The 17,958-nt window shown below is 32.8% G+C and overlaps 1 protein-coding gene across 4 annotated transcripts in view; it reads left to right on the top strand.

The window, feature by feature from the left end:
* CNTN1 (contactin 1) overlaps window positions 1-17,958 on the top strand; it is a 349,581-nt gene that overhangs the window by 256,378 nt on the left and 75,245 nt on the right. For 3 of the 4 annotated variants that reach the window (XM_072798336.1, XM_072798338.1, XM_072798337.1), the window contains one exon: window positions 14,337-14,495. In XM_072798336.1, coding sequence (XP_072654437.1) covers window positions 14,337-14,495 — 159 coding nt within the window. Of the gene's footprint in view, window positions 1-6,223; window positions 6,861-14,336; window positions 14,496-17,958 lie in introns of those variants that run through there. The other variant, XM_072798340.1, reaches the window with a different exon arrangement.

The following is a 17,958-nucleotide window of genomic DNA, read 5'->3' as shown; positions in this document are numbered from 1 at the left end:
TTTATTACTCCCAGCTGCTCTATATTAGTAGAGTTTATACCCAGAGCATCGGTCTCTTTGCTGTCCAGGCAAAATTGTTTCTGATGTATCTAACAGAGATTGTTGTTCCAGGTTAATTAGTACTCTTTCTTAAAAAAAATATGAAATTGATAAACATTTTCCTTAAGATAAAAACGTTTTAATGGTCCTCTTATTGTCAAATCATGCATTAATTGAATCTTGTTTCCCCCTAACTTCTTCACAGTAGCTATATGAAATCTCTGCAACTATGTTCAGATTTGAATATACATTTTTAAATCTAGAATGAATCCTAGAAGTTATCTAGATAATTCCTATCTCTTTATTTTGTGTAGTGGGACTCAGAGAGGCTTGCCCTGTATTACCCATCTACGTAGTGACAATCATCTTGGACACTCAGTCCAGTTTTCTCATGGTATTAGGCTTCTTCCAGAGAATACGTTTAAATAAAACTGATCATTAATTTCTAAAACATCTATAGCTAATACTTTCATACTCTAAAACTTTGTATAGTTAATTTGGTGTAGTACCAAGTCCATTCTAGAATTGCTGTAAGTAAGTAGTAAAAGTTAGTGCTTGCAGCTTTTGCACTTTTCTCTTTCCCTTCTCATTGTTTGGCAAATCTAATAAATAGTAGTTAAAGTTTTAAAACATTGTGGAAAAAGATAAAGCCATAGACAGTTATTAAAAAGAGATTAAATTACTAACTCTTTGATTATTTAGAGTTCGATTTGTGTGACTAACACAGAGACCTTGGATATTAATGAAAGCAAAAGGAAGGAAAGTCTGCCATCATGTTAAAATTTATGGAACTTCTGGTGTTAAATTACAATTTAAGTTTCCATGGTATCTGGCATAAATACTCCCTTTGTGTTAAAGTCCAAAACTCAAATTGTTATCAAATACACAACTGTGGATATATATTCAAAATTATTAAGACATGAAGTACCTAAATGAATTCAAAAGGACTTTTGAAATTAATCAATTTATTTGTTATAAAATTAGGAGGAACAGACAAAATAGGTTCCTATAGTATACATACCAAGTTGGGCAGGCATACCAGTACACACACACCTTATAACTCTCCCCCCCAAACTTCATGGAACTATATGAAAAGATCCAGAAAAAAGAAACACTTATATAGGCAGAAAGATGTGCCCAGATCATCATAGTCAAACCAGAAAGAAGAGTTGAGGTAGTTTTTCAAGTATTTGGGTCAGAAAAACACACATTTACCTCAGATACTTGGATAATTGCCTCTACTTTCCACTTGTGTTATCCAAGAAAGTTTGCCACAGAGACAGACTAAAGATTTCATCTCATCAGCCCTCGCGGGACTAAGACAGGAAAATGGCCCTTGCTGCCCACACTGGCTGGAACAATGACTGACTGGGCGCCATCCTGAGGCATCCCATCCCCACTTGGCACTAAATCACAGGGATACATCTATTAATAGTGAAGCCTTCCCAGAAATTGAGCCTTCTCCTTACCATTGAGATCTACAGATTCAGAAGCTGCTAGGAGGCAGTTCTCCATAACAGTTACATGCCAAAGCTGTAATAATGAGCTGGAATGTGTATCTGTTTTTAATAAATACAGAATTTAGAAAGTAGCTTGATTGTTTCAAAGTTAGAATTCATTAATAGTCCCATTTTTAAAAAGCTTTAGTAAAAAATAACAGCTTTTCCAATTACTAGTGACATTACAAACTACACCAATAATTTGAAATTGTATTTATCAATGTAAGTTCAATGCAAACTGATGTAAATCCAGTAGTTTTCAAATATACCAACAAAGTATGTAATTCATTCAGAATAAGTCACCTATTTTAAGTTTTAAGATGAGTGTTGAAAATTATCTAGTTTAACACTTCATTTTGCAAATTCAAAAATTGCCAACTGTGAGGATAATAAACTGGTAGACAACACTATAAAGTATACATCAATGCAAATTTAGGTTACTTTTCTCTTTCTTCACTGGAATACAGTGAGAGAAATTTCCTTGGAAGATTTCTTCTCCTCTTCTTTAATTAATTGTTCCTGTCTCATAATCAAACTGGTCAGCTTTTGGCAAACTAGAACTTATTCTTTGCTACACAGTCTGTCTATATTGATGGCTCCCTTAGAAAACAATCAGCAAACTTGCTGCTCCTCACTCTGATTCCTGGAGAGAAAGGAGGAAGGAGGAAAGCTTTACGGAACTTAATACCCATAGTATGCTTTTAGATGTTCCACTGCAGTCTATATTATAGACTTTATACATTTGGTATATTTACCAATGATACCAAATTTATCTGACAATTATGCCAATTATATCAAATTATAATAGCAGTACAGATAACCTGTGCAATCTAAAAATCTATGAGCAGGGCAGCCCCAGTGGCTCAGTGGATTAGTGCTGCTTATAGCCCAGGGTGTGATCCTGGAGACCCGGGATCGAGTCCCATATCTGGCTCCCTGCGTGGAGCCTGCTTCTCCCTCTGCCTGTGTCTCTGCCTCTCTCTCTGTGTGTGTCTCTATGAATAAATAAATAAAATCTTTAATAAATAAATAAATAAATGAAAATCTATGAGCATAAATAAATGGCTATTAGTTCGTATTTTAAAAAATAATTTCAATTTATATTGACAAAATATTATATGCTTGTAACTCCAATCTTTTTTTTTTTTTAACTCCAATCTTTATGCTGTGAAAAGACATGTATTATGATTGTAAAATAAGGATATATAATTACATAATTTATTGTATAATATAGGACATAATATTATAAAGATATATATTATAAAAATATATCATGCATTCCATATATTGTGTATTTGTTATAGCATATAAAGATATATATTTATTAAAGGCTTATTGCTAATGGGGCACCATTTTAAGAGATGGATACTATTATCCTCAATAAACACATAGGAAAATTGAGTCCCAGTGAGACTAAGTTACTAGCCCAAGGACATATAGCTAAGTAAAAGAACAAGATTTGAATCCAAGCAGTCTGACTTCAGATGTAACATCCAAGCTCACTGCTAGAACACAATATAGAAAACACTAGCTCAGATATAGTCAATGAAATAAAATAATCAGTGTGGGAAATTAAAAAGTAGGTAGGCCTCTTTCTTTATTGGTAAGAAATATTCTATAGAAAGTCACAGATGCACGTTTTTGCAATTTTATTTTTGCCCATGTTATTATTTATGGCTGGTGTAATAACAAGGGAAATGATAGTAATTTAAAAATATATATTTTAGCTACCCAACACCATACAATTATAATAGCAGAAAACAATAAATAGAGCAGATGACTTAAAAGCTTAATTTTAAAATCTGCTCTTTAGCTTTAAAAATTAATTCATTCAAAGTGTTTAACTGGCTTCTATTATAATGTATATGCCTACAGGACTTTCATATAAATTTTATCATGTCATCTTAACAAAATTGCTGTGAGGTAGTAGTGTAAGAACTGGTAATCCCATTTCATAAGCAAAGGAAATTTAAAAAAGGAAAAGAAATAGTGTTTAGCTCTCATCTTACAAAGCCAGAACGTGGCCAGATACCAATGCTCCAAATTTACTACACAACTTTTTTCTGTACTACTCCTTAATGTTTAACTTCCTGAAGTACAAAAACCAGATCATATAATTTTTATTTTGCATCTGTTTCACGGTTGGCATATGGTTTATTTTATCAAATTAATTAAGTTGTCCACCCAAACCACTGTGAGACATTGATGATAATTCAAAGTTAAGTTAGAAAGGAGAGTAAAGTTTTAGGTTATTTGAAATCTGAATTTAAAATCTCCTATTTTTGGTTCATTTTATCAAACAAAAGAAGGCAAAAACACCTTGACTTCATTGCTGAAAACATAACCAAGGAAAGACTTAATGGTGTAAAACCCCAATTAACTAATTTTCTTACATATGATTTTTGTGGAATCTGCCATTTTAAGGTTCTGGAACATCCAATTTTTTCTTGATGGTGCTTTTGGCAGACTGGCTTCCTGCCACCAGCATCTCTCTGACACCAGCCAACATCACCAGTCCAGCCCTTGAGAATTCGATTGGGTTACAGGGTTTTTTTTCCCCCACACCTAAACAAATAAAAATAAAGGAAACTCAAAAAAAACTTTACTCTCTAAACCTATGACCAGTTAAGAAATTACGAAGAGGATATTTTAGTCCTTTTGAATTCCTATCACACAACTCCTTATATTACCTTCATCATTCGGATTAATTAAAACATAATCAAAGAAAAAGGAAGAAATGTGAGAAGTGTTCTACAACTCTTTCTTGGTACCCTACGAATCCAACTGTACCATAGTTCATACCCTCCCCATTTCCTCTTGAAGTTGACTACAAGATCCCTGTACACCGCATGTATTATCTGAATGTGACTTAGGACATACCATTACATCCGCACGACATTAAGTTTGGTCTTTCCTCTGCTACAGCACTTTTCCATTGTCGTGTTTGGTTGCACAACACCACACAAGTCATTGTATAGTCTGGCATGAATCCCAAGGCTTTTTTTCTCCCTAAAAAAGTAAAAACACTATTTTAATTTCTAATTATCCAGTATTCACAGTCAGTAATGGCTATTCTGTGGACAGAAGAGGAGGTGAGGAAGCTGTCTGTGATTTATGTGCATTTCTCAGGGCAATAGGGGAGCACCAATTCCTTTGAAAGTGGTTTGGGATGGTGCAAGTGAGTAAGAGTTAGTGTATTGTAGGACAACCTTGAATCCACTTCACCCAAATCAAGCAACTGACACTGCATTGTGCAGCAGTTTAGGGAGACTCACTGTGTGACTGTGCATAGTCCCTCTTGCCAGACTTAAAACGTCAGATTTCAGAGAAGCAAACTCTGGCAGTATAGCAAAAAACACCAAAACTTTAAAGGTGGGGGGAAGGGTTAATGGATGGAATATATCCAAAATTATTGATTTCAGTTCTCATTGAAAAGACTTAGAAATCCTTTTTTGAGTTTTGCGACCTTTGTTACCATTTATTATAAGGACAAATGTTGCAAAAAGCAGTCAGCAGAAGCAAATTTTCTTAGATATTGTTTCCTATATTTAAATAGCTATCGTCACAGAGACAGTAGTGGTTATAAAGTAGTCTAATTCTAATAATCAAATTATCCTTACATATGAGTAAGGGAAAAGGGTGAATGATCATCCTATAAATTATATGATTTTTTTCCTAATAATATAGTTAATATACACATACAGTCATTAAAAGATCTGTATGATGCATTAGAAAAGGTATGACTTTTCACATTAGATGAACATACCTTAGAAAGTCACTTCAGGGATGCCTGGATGGCTCTGTCAGTTAAGCATCTGTCTTCAGCTCAGGTCATGATCCCAGGGTCCTGGGATGAGCCCCGCATCAGACTCCCTGCTCATCCAGGAGCCTGCTTCTCCTTCTCCTTCTGCCACTCACTCCCCTGCTTGTGCTCTTTCTCTCTGTCAAATTAATAAATAAAATATTTTTTAAAAGTTTTTTTTTTTAAAAAGAAAGCCACTTCACCTACAGATTAAGCTGTGGTCTTAGGCTAGTCAGTTAATCACTGTAAGCCTCAGATTCCATATTTATGAAAGAGAATAATAATAGTTGCAGTTCACACATTGACCAGGGAGACTTTTTATAAATATCTTCCTTTCATTCCTCCCACTATGCTACTAATGTGTGTGCATATCTCTATCTATCATCTATCTATCATCTATCTATCTATCTATCTATCTATCTATCTATCTATCTATCTATCAAATGCCATAGTACTCAAGACACAAGTTCCCAAGACATCCAGTCCCAAACACTGATTAGTTTTTTAGAATCATTGCTAAATTCACCTTCTGTATTTTTTTTCTTAGTTAGAAGCCTTCAGGCATATGTCTTAGAACAAAGGTTCTAGTGTGCATTTGTTTGTTTGTTTGTTTGTTTATTGAAGGAGGTTCCAGCAACATCTCTTACTCTTTAGCAAGGCAATCACTGTTATTGGGGAAGGGACATTTGATTGGGCCAAACCTTGTCACTTTAGCCTACTTTCTGTTGGACTCCCATCTCCAGTGTCTAGGAGAATAGGTTTTTCTTTGCTCTTATTTCAACTTACCCATCAAGGATTCATGGCAAATCCCCAAAGTACATGGCTTCCTGCCCCTAACTGGGCATCCACACTGTCCCTTCAGCCTTGATCTTTCCTCTTGCAGGTAAAAACAGAAAAGATGGAGAGAAAAACATGGTGGATCCTTTTCTCCCCGTCTGTGCCAGCCTGCCTCCAACCTGGTGATCGTTGACACTCACCATTTGTGTGAAAGCCTTTTTTCTTTTTTTCTTTTTTTTAACGTATTATACTAGATTTTACTAATTAACTCAATCTTGTAGCTTCTGCAGTTTTCCCTTCCAATCTAGTTCTTAGAGGATTTTTCCTTTTGAAACTTCTAAACATACTTTTGAGCAGGAAGATACTTAAAAATATAATTATATGGCTTCACTAATATGAAAAATGGCTTATGAACTAACCGAGTACATCTTAAAATGGCCAAGTGAAATTTTTGTGTTTTCATGCCCTGTTTTTCTTTGAAATTACATATCTCAGAAATTAGCTCATTATCTGAAAAAAATTATGAAGAACTGGTGAATTATAATATAGGGGTATTGCCACTGAATGGACTGTTTGATTTAGCCAAGCAGGTAATGAACAGTGTTGTTGTCAAATTCACTAAGCAGTCATCTTAATTAGGACACATACTAAGGGACATTACTCCAGTAGTCTTTTGTATCCTGGTCCCATATAAATTATTTGGCAAGAATGGATGAAAAGCAACAATAAACAACTCAAGACTGCCTATGGCTCTGTGGGGTTTTTGGAACAATTCCTGGGATTGAGAAGTGAAAATGGACAGCATGTTGAGAAAATTGTCATCTCAGTAGCAAGGTTTAAGTGAAGATACCAAGCCATTAATTGCATGCATGCATATTTAATTTTATTAACTCCTACCATCAGCCTCTTGGATCTTTAATTTGGGCAGGAAGTTTGATACTCTTACTGGAAGGACTTAAGCATAACTGAAGGATAAAAAGGAAGTGTATATAATTCTTTCTGGAACAGCTTAAATTTCATTATTTGAAAATACTTTCATTTTCTCCCATTAGTCAAAGAGATATACTTAAAATTCTTGTTGCTTCACCAGAAATAGTTTTGCTCTTAAACACATTTATATTTAGGTATAGGGTATCATATGAACTTCTCATTTAGTAAATCAAGTAACTCCATCTGTTGTTGGAATAAGTCTCAGGAAAGCTTAAGGAATATGGATATGACTGTTCAATACATATGTAGTGTTCTTTTTAAAATAATTCATTAGTCATCATAAAGGAATACATATCTCTGGATCAAGATGTTATTAATTTCCATATTTATTTTTTTAAAGTTTTGTAGTCTCAATCATTATCACAGATAGAACAATCTTTGAGTTTAGATCCAAATCAATTAGCATTTTAATAAGATATTTAAAATTAATTTGAGATTCTCATGTACCTTAAGTATCATCATGGAGACATATGCATGAATCATCATTGTGGGCATCTTCTTATCTAGTTCATAAATGAAAGTATACCACCAAGACCTGATGGGAATATAGTCTTGAATTTAAATACTAGAAAGGAAATCACATGATAAATATGACTTTCTTATTGCCAGGAAAGGGAGAATATTCTTGTTTAAATAAACTTCATTGATGACAAGTAGAGGTTCTCATTACTAATGGATCTAAGTTCACTTTTGTAAATGTTAGAGATTAAAAGACTACTATACTCCTATTAAACGGTAGAGATGTTTACTATTCAGCTTCATCTTAGGACAGCTTTAAACATTGAAGAAACCACATGACATTGAACTGTGTTTCATAACATTATGGTAGAGCCATTGTCTTAATTAATTTTGAGAACAGAAATAGGCCTGTAATAATAAAGGGCATTTAGCTGACACAATCTGGTAAAAAAGTCACCTGTCTTAATATAACTGATGTTCTTTCACTAATGTCATCTTAAGATTATTTTGTTTTAAAAGGGAAGATAATTTCCGCTGAAAAGGCTTTGTTTCCTCAACATTTAAACTTTTCATTAAAATTTGCTCTTTTAGTAAAAATAAACAATGAACCACAGAATATTTGCCTGTGGTGTTTGCTTTAATTACTTACTGGTAATTGCAGGTGGAAAGAGAGTGATACTAGATGTCTTTCATGCTTACAACAGCTCTGGAACATGAAGGTTTATATTAAATGCACGTGCCATGTGGAAGAGAGTCCCAAAAGGACCAGGAATTTGGGGTCCAGTTGTTTAAAAAATCAGGGTTTAAGAGGAAGAAAGCACATTTGTATTTAGTATTTAGTATTGTATTTAGTATTTCTAAATATTTAGTATGTATTTAGTATGTCTAAGTACTAGCATAGACTCAAGCAATGCCTGGGGGCAGTCAAGGCTGCTATGCATCCTGTTTAATTCTGGAGGGTCCCAATTTCAAATCTTCTATCCCATTTGATTCATCAGAAAATATGTCTCAATTATTGACTGAGAAAATATGGCCAGCCTATAATATGCAAATAATCATTTTTTAAAGATTTTTATTTATTAATTTGAGAAATGTAGGGATAGAGAGAAAGCATGAGCAAGGGTGAGTAGCAGAGGGCGAGGGAGAGACAGACTCACCGCTGAGCGAGGATTCTGATACATGACTCGCTCCCAGGACCCTGGGATCATGACCTGAGCTGAAGGCAGATGCTTAACCAACTGAGCCACCTGAGCACTAATAAATAATCATTTTGAAAGTACTTTTTTTGGGGGGGCGATGCTATTTTTCCTCAAATGTCTAAACTCTTTTTCATTGAATGTTACTACATTTCTAAAGAAGAAATGACTGAATTAATAGATAATTGTGTTCTCACTTATTTTTTCCTCTGATTACTTCACATATGAATAAGAACTGAGTGGAGACCACATCTGTATTTTGTTCATACATAGGTATTTTTTCCTAAAGACACTGGTAAGATTCAGGAAAGACTAACAATACTTTTAGGGTGATCAAGAAAAGCTGGGGCTGAATTGTGTGTAATTTATAAATGGGTGATGTGTTGATGTTCATTTATCTGAGTTAACAGATCAAACAAAGATTTAAAAAGCTATGGTCAATGTATTACAGTTTTTGTCATTTTTTTTCTTAAATATATAGCTGTGCCCATGTAATTCATATGATTTCCACCAAGAAAGGTCTCTAAATAAATAAATAAATAGTCTCCAAAGAAAAGCTCAATACCATTTTTTTAATTTGATTCTGATAATGCTGTTTTAAATGATTGTACTGTATTTATTGAAAAGTTGGTTTCATGGCAGATTGGTTGTTTACATCCTAGCTTTGTCATTTGCTAGCTAGATGACTGTGGTCATTTAATCTTCCATGTCTCTGTTTCCTCTTCTGTAAATAGGGAAAATAATGGCCCTACATCATTAGGTTATTGGTAAGAATTATGAAAGATTTAGCACTTACTTCAATATAATAAGGACTCAATAAAATATTCTTATTAAAATATATAAAATTTTTATTTGCTAACCTTTTATGTCCTGTAAATTTTATGTTGTTATGAGTTCACATTTGTTTAAAAAATACAGACAAATCTAAGAAAACAACAGGATAAAGTGGTCAGTGTTCAGGTAGTTCTTTGGAGGTCTTTTGCAGACAGGCACATTTGGGTGACAAGATCTAAATTTCAAATGGGCTTTTTCTCACTTCATGTGGGTTATGCTGGGAAACCCAGTCTCTTGTCCTAATTCTTTCTGCACTCTCTTACAGACTAGCTGTAATAACTCTTCTAAAATTTAGCACCTTTGGTTAATGTACAGATATCACTTTATGTGAGCTCTAAAATGTGTGTGATCTGTATTACACGTTGAAATGTTTGTTATTTGCCTGCAACCCAATGATTTCATAGTTAAAACATTGAGAAACTAAAAAAATAAAAATAAAAAAATAAAACATTGAGAAACTGGAGAAATTTGGGAAAAGAGAGTATAGATGTGGCAAATTGAGACTGCATTGAACCACAGAATGATAGAGGACCATTCTGGCTATTTCTACAGCCCTTCAGTAAGCTAAAAAAAAAAAAAAAAAAAAAAAGATAGAAACAAGCTTTAGTAATTGTAGACTCCTGCCTGACTTTGAAGAACCCACAATGTAGAAACATAACACTAACAACAACTTTGGTAGACCACTAATTATCCCCCGTAGGTGAGATTTTATGGAGTGTTCTCAATCAGCAATCTCGGAGAGGGATATTTAAAGCCAGAGGGGGAAAAAAAAAACATAATGAGTGAAAAACAAGAATAGTAAGAGAGAGGGTAATGCAACTAGAAAAGGAAATATATAGTGGCAGTCTCCATGGGGAGGAGTAAAGAAAAGTAGCTCTAAGAAAGCAAGGAAGTTGGGAATAGAGCACTATGATTTTGAATCGGAAAAGGAGATGCAGAGTATCAACACTGAATTTGCACTGCTAATTCTATAAAAAGAGAACTTGGCCAGACTGTCTTCATAAAAACTAAAAACAATAAGTATGCTTTAAATAACTTTTTATCTCCTCCCCCAGATCTTTCTCACTTTTCTCTTCATTTCCTTCTCTTTCCCCCTTCCTAAGTATTTAACAATGGTAAGAAGAATCGAAAGAAAGCTTTTGCGAACACTAGTCAGAGAAATAGCCCACTTCCTCCAAACCCCCCCCACCAGCGATGTTTAATGATTAAAAATAAAAGAAAGAAAATGGAATGTTAAAATAATTTCTTATCTAATATATCTAGACATTTAAAATGCATGTCAAACTCCAAAAGTCCTTTCTATCTAACCAATGTCTGTGTCTCATTACAATTTAAATTTGGCATAAATAGCATTCTTTGGAACCATTAGCTATCTGCCTGAGGACCACCTAAGAAATCACTATTATTCTACATATTAGTAGAGTAGTAATGAAATAGGCTGCATGTTACAGTCTATTTTACTTACATTTTTCTGGCTTCTATTCTCTACTAATAGATATCTTGAGAGTGTTTGTACAACAATAGGAGCTTAAAGAGGAAGAGAGAGAAATGGGAGAGAAAAAGGAGGCAGAGAAAAAGTGAGAAAGAAAAGGCAAAGAAAGAGAAAGAGAGAAAGGGAGAGAGGAAGGACTCAGACTCAGAATCATGTATTGCTTTTTTTTCCCCCCATTGATGACGGATAATCATGGGTGATCAGTTCCTAATGCCTTTTTGTGTGTGTGCTGAGGAGCAAGTAGTTGCATTTATTTTTTTTCTACTGTAATACTTGTTTTCTCCATTCTGAACAGAAAAACTGAACAAGTGGTATCTGCTACACTGCTTTGAAAATCTTCCTCTGGGAGACAGTACATACCGGCCCTGAGTTGAACTCCCAGGCTGTGCAAGCTTGTCTCTATAGTACCACTCCTCCATTTTTGTTACATCTCGATTTCTTAGTATAAACTAAGGGACTCACATTCCCAACTTTTCCTCATCTTCAACAAATTTATCAGAAAACACTTTATTCTTAAATGAAAACAAGTGGTAAATAAACAATCTGATGAATAGATCCCTCCCAATTATTAACAAATACTAATAATTATTCCTGCTAAGTAGCTCAGATGCCTAGAAGGCTCTCACAGGAATAAACACAATAATACTTTTAATAGCTAGTTTACTGAGGGCTTTCTATGGACCAGGTCTACCATTACATTCCTTAAAAGATATTATTTCAATCCTAAAAAAACAATTCTACATCATCAATTTTTATTACTCCTATTTTACAGATGAGAAAATGGAAACTTAATAAATTTGAAAAATTTGCCCAAGATAAATCAAGTCACAAAATTTTAAGTCAAGCCTATTTTAAGCTCTAAAATATCTGCCTTTAATAATATTTTTCTCTCAGGTATTTTCCAGGAGATATTTGTAATTGATTATTAGATGGATAGGTCTGCTCTGCATTACTAGGTAACATTGCCACACCAGGGTTTTGAGGATATTAACCAACACCTTTCCATTTGTTCTCTTAACTTCACCTCTTTATGATGGTATTCCAGGCAAACGGAAGTATGGAGCTTGTATTGTGGTGACTGCTATGTTTATAGAACTATCTGAAAAAAAAAAAAAAAAGAACTATCTGAAATTCAATTGTGATACATGCACTTATGTATTCACTAAAATATTTATTAAAAACCCATTAGAAGTCAGGCATATATCAGAAGGGGAAAAATGGACAAAGGAAATTAGAATATTTTGCTCAACAATGTTACTCTTCCATGACTGGATGACTGAGTGAAATTATGCATATAGTATTTCCAACAAATACATTCATAACATCCAACTCTAGTCTGACCTTTTAAAATATTACTCATTTGCCACTCCAAGAACTTCAGAGAATAACAGCAGGCAAATAATTCACACTTTAATGGTTTAAAGACTTATGGCAATCTTATCTTAAATTCCTCTTAGCATTTTCTCTATACTTTTGTGCACAGAAAAAAGTATCTGAATACATGACCTTCCCTTCCTTTTAAAAATAATTTCCTTTATTTTTCATCTCTATTTTTAAGTTTTAATACTCTGAAGTATTCATTGACTTTGGATGATGAAAGTGGAGTAATGAAGTAATGAAAAGAGTTTTTTCTTTCTGAATATTGCATGTGTTCTATATTACATATGTGTCTATTTTCATTTATTCTGGATGATGTATATTTTACTTTTAATTAACATCAACAAATATAAGTACATTATTACAGATTAACATTTATAAAAGTTTATTTATCTTTCTATTTATATGTTATATACATCCAAATAATAAAATTTACTATCATCAATAGGATGTGTCTTGTGTTATTTTAATATTAGCAGTAATATATCTGTGTGAATCTGCCTACACCTTTTCCCCCTTGGGATCACCCACACAGAAATTGTCTACACCTTTGCAAAGATCAAAACCTGTTTGGAGAAAAAAAAAAAAGCCATATAGGCTTAGCATCTGATTTGACAAAAAAATAGTAAAGCATTTATATTTAGCTAAGAAATAAAAACAAATGTCTTATTTACAACTATATTCAATATGAAACACTAAAGATATCATTTTACCAAAGTTGCAATTATATTTAATATGCCTAATTTAGTTGGGGATGGACCCTTTCTGGTGCAAAGAAAATGAGTGATAGTATTTTCTGAAATGTCTATTAAAGGGTGTCTCTATTAACTGAGAAACTTCTTTAGCACTGTAAGTAAGCAATGAATGCCACTGTACCATGTAAACGATGTTTTTCTCATTTTTGAAAACAAGAAATTGTGCTGCAAGGTATAAATATCTTGTATCCCATTATCATGGCATTTATCACTTCCAATTATACTTATTTATTTGCTAGTCCATTATACCCTTTTCAAGACAAAGAGCTCTTCAAAACTGGAGAGTTATGTCTCATTTATCTTTTCATTTCTATTACCAGATACAGTGCTCTCATTGAATAATATTGGTTCTGAGTAAGGAAGCATCTATGAAAAGCTATCTTTAACATTGTTTTATGTTCTACATTAATAATTTATCTGTCCTAAGACTCTTCAGTATGATGTTTTAGAGAATTTCTGGCATATCTCTGAGTTGACAATTGTTTTCTACATTTTATAGAAGTAGAAATATTTCTTTGAATATTATTTATGCACATTACTGTAATAACATGAAATTTATTATCCAAAATGATACATATAGTCATTCCCAAAATTTTCTACTCCAAGTAAAATTAATTACATATAATCACTTAGGGTTATAAAAAAGTATTTATTCCATTTGGGGGAGGCACAGTGAAACATCTAACTACTCTCTTATCTAGACTGAATTGTACTACCATATCAGATTTATACATTCATCCAGCATTTATGAAGTTGTGCTGTGCCACAACCTGTTAGGTCCTGGTAATGTCAAATTCCTTTTATAAGTCAAAGACTTTCATGTGTATCCATTTTATGAGCCAAAGATTGTCATACATACCTTGAATAATAATGCCATTTTAAATGAGAGCATTTATCTCTTTACTTAAAAAGAAACACCGTGAAATCATTCAGTGAAGACCATAAATACTGTTATTATCACCTCTTATAGTTTATATTTAAAAGGAATGTTGTAACACTGATTATATCATATAAATGTCCTTTAGATAAATTTCAAAGAAGATGATTTTGTATTTTACCGTGCACTTAATTCACTAGCTGGGATTCACTGATTCAGTTCCCAAATTTTCATTCCAGGCCCTCCAGGCCCTCCAGGTGGTCTGCGAATAGAAGACATTAGAGCGACTTCTGTGGCACTTACTTGGAGCCGTGGCTCAGACAATCACAGTCCTATATCTAAATATACTATTCAGACCAAGACTATTCTTTCAGATGACTGGAAAGATGCAAAGACAGGTGAGTTTCATTTGTCCAATTACTTTGTAAATATTTTTAAATGAATTCTTTGATCAAAAATGAATATCTGGACTCTTTAAGGATTTCATCATCTACCTTGACGTGCTTTTTTATTTTTAAACTCTTTTTTTTTTTTAAGTATCCCAGTGCCTTGGTAGTAAAGGAAACCCCAAGGAATGTAGACATTTTAAAGTTGCAGGGGAAGAGGCAGTGTGTCTGTATCTATAATGGGAAAGCAAAGAGAGGCTTTCTGCTTTTCTAATTTAAGTTATGTGTAATTCTAAGATTTATTAGGAAAAAACCTTGGGAGATCTTTTTTTTGGCAAATGACATCTATAGCTTTTTATTTATGATCCATTTTTTACAATTGTATAGATACTAGAGTTCTGCTTTTCTTAAAAGCCACTTTGATTATAAATATTACTTTAATAACCCAATTCATATTACCATATAACCTTTGCTTTTTTTTTAAAGATTTTATTTATTTATTAATGAGAGATACAGAGAGAGAGAGAGAGAGAGGCAGAGACACAGGCAGAGGGAGAAGCAGGCTCCATGCAGGGAGCCCGATGTGGGACTCAATCCTGGGTCTCCAGGATCAGGCCCTGGGCTGAAGGCAGCGCTAAACTGCTGAGCCACCTGGGCTGCCCCAACCTTTGCTTTTCAAAGATGATCTTAACTGCTTTGAGCTTCCTCAAAATGAATCTTCAAGGAAGTTTTAGATTTTAATTTTTTTCTTATATTACAATTTTCTAAAAGTTGATCAGAAAAAAATAAATGAGTGAGTGGGTGCCTTCCTTTGTCTGTAACTATTACCTGTGACATTTGTCTTGACTAGCCTATAACATCGCATGGCAGTTTATCTCTTATAACATCAAAGAAGATAAATGATCCTTTTGATAAAATATCTGCTTCTGTTTGTCATTTTGACATTATTTTAAACAAACTTATAATTGCTAGAGTTTATTTTAGATACATAATGAAGACACCAGAAGGAAGAAAAAAAGACAAAAATGAATAAAATGTTTTTATACTTTTTTAAAAATGAAAAAAAAAATTAATCCCAGAATATCCCAAACCTGCCCTCATTTTTGCTTTGTCTTAAGGTGATGGGATTTATTTGTATTGACTACTGAGAAGTTTTAACTTAGATTTAGTTTTCTTTAGTAATTTAGTCCTATCGTGGTAAATGAACCAAATATAAACTTGAAGCCTGTTATGAGGATTGGCATATATTGTAATATTGAGTAGTTTCTCCACATAAGTATATAAAATACACATGAGTGTTAGAAACAGGTGAAATATTTCTATTACATAATGCTGGTAAATGTAAGACTTATCTAGAAATATGCTTGGCAAAATCAGACCACTTGAAAAATTATGTAAATAACCATTTAGATGTTTGATAAACCTAAAGTATGGGCAGTTTTATTTATCTGAAGAGAATGAAAATGGATGATAATGATGAAACTATAGATAATATTATATATCTAGCCAAATTGACACTGATTATAGGTACCGGAGAACACAAAATACAATAAATGAACACATTTAAAATTTTGTTTGCTTTGAAAAAGGAATAATAATTGTAAACATTTCCATTAATTATGTATACTTACTGGGTAGACCAATTAAAATTATACTTTTCGTTAAAAAAATATATATATATAGTTTTTAATATATATATATTCCACTAGAAAGTAAATTCCATAAGGATGGAGGTTTTGTTTTATTCACTATTCTATCTCTAGCCCCCAGATCAGGGCTCTTACAGCTCATGTATTAAACACATATTCACTGAGCCTCCATGGTATGCCAGAACCAGTCCTAGATGCTGGATATACACCTGACCCTCCATAAACAAAACAGAGAAAGGAATCACACACATGTACACAACAGTCCTTCCCTCAAAGCGTTTACAATCTAGTAGGAAAGATGACAATGAACAATTAATAAATCACTGAACTCTACCTCTGAAACTGATAATATACTATATATTAATTAATTGAATTTAAATAAAATTTAATTTAATTAAAAAAAGAAAAAGAAGAGAAAGTCATATGGTGATTAGTGCTAAAGAGAAACATTAGAGAAGAGGAATCAGGCTGCAGGCATTGCACCTTATAAAGAGTGCTTCCAATATTAATATAGTCACCTCAAATTACTCATGGTTCCAGTTCACATGTTATGTCTTTTTACAACTATCAACATATTTGTATCTTTGAATCTAAAGTAGGTTTTCTCTTGAAACACATGGTTGCATCTTAAATTTTTATCCCATCTGACAACCACTGCCTTTTGATTGGATTCTTTAATCCATTAACATTTAGTGTTATTATTTACAGTTGAATTTATATCTGCCATTTTTTTCTAGTTTTTACTTTTTAAGCTTTTATTTTAATTCTAGTTATTTGACATACAGTGTAATATTAGTTTCAGGTATACAATATAGTGATTCAACACTTCCATATATCAGCTCGTGCTCATCATAAAAGTGACTTCCTAAATCCCCATCACCAATTTCACTCATCCCCCCCACCCAGCTCATAAGTGGTAACCATCTATTGAATTTTGGTTACTAAATGTATCACTTGATTTTGTTCCTTTATTCCTTCTTTACTGCTCTTTTTTGGATTAAGTAAATATTTTCTAGTGTAGTATTTCAGTTTTTAAAGAATATATATATATATATATACATACATATATATGTGTATATATATATAGTTAATGGTTACTGTACATATACTATATATGAAAATTTATATAAATAAATGAATTTTAAATACATACATATTTATTTAATGGTTACTCTGGGGCTTGCCAGATATATCCAAACTTACTAGAATAGACTTCGTATTTTTACTAACTTAATTTCAGTAAGATACAAGATTGTTATTCCTAGATAGCTCCATTGCATCTTACCAGTTTTTTTTTTGTGCTGTGTGTTATTTTTATACATGTTACATCTATATATACTTCAAACCTGTTACTTCTTCTGTTACTGTCTTCTAAAGAAGCTACAAGAAAGGGAAGCAAGTACATATTTATAGAGTTTGTTATATTAACCTTTTTGTTTACCATTTTCGATCCTCATTTTTTCTGTGGATTTGAGTTACCATACTTACTCTAATACAACTTTGCTTCTAACTGTCCCCTTAAGATAATATTAAATATATTACATTTCTATATGTTATAGGCCCAGTAAAAATTTTTATTTTATACATAAAATATATATCATAAATAATTTTATGTATAAAAATAATTAGACAATAAAATGACATCAGCCACTCAATTTGGTAGTTCATTATGCAAATAGCAATAGTGGATGACAAGATATGCAGGGGCATGTAGGTCCTATAAGGAGTTTTTAAACAAGAGAGCAATAATCTAATTTCTAATTTGAAGGGGAAAAAAATCACTTTCTGATGTATGGGGAAGGGATTTTTGGAGGGCCAAAACTAGA

The sequence above is a fragment of the Canis lupus genome, chromosome 25, assembly GCF_048164855.1.
Source record: "Canis lupus baileyi chromosome 25, mCanLup2.hap1, whole genome shotgun sequence".
Classification (NCBI taxonomy): domain Eukaryota; kingdom Metazoa; phylum Chordata; class Mammalia; order Carnivora; family Canidae; genus Canis; species Canis lupus.
Note: the sequence above shows the minus strand (reverse complement) of the source record. Positions and strands in the feature narration are given on the sequence as shown.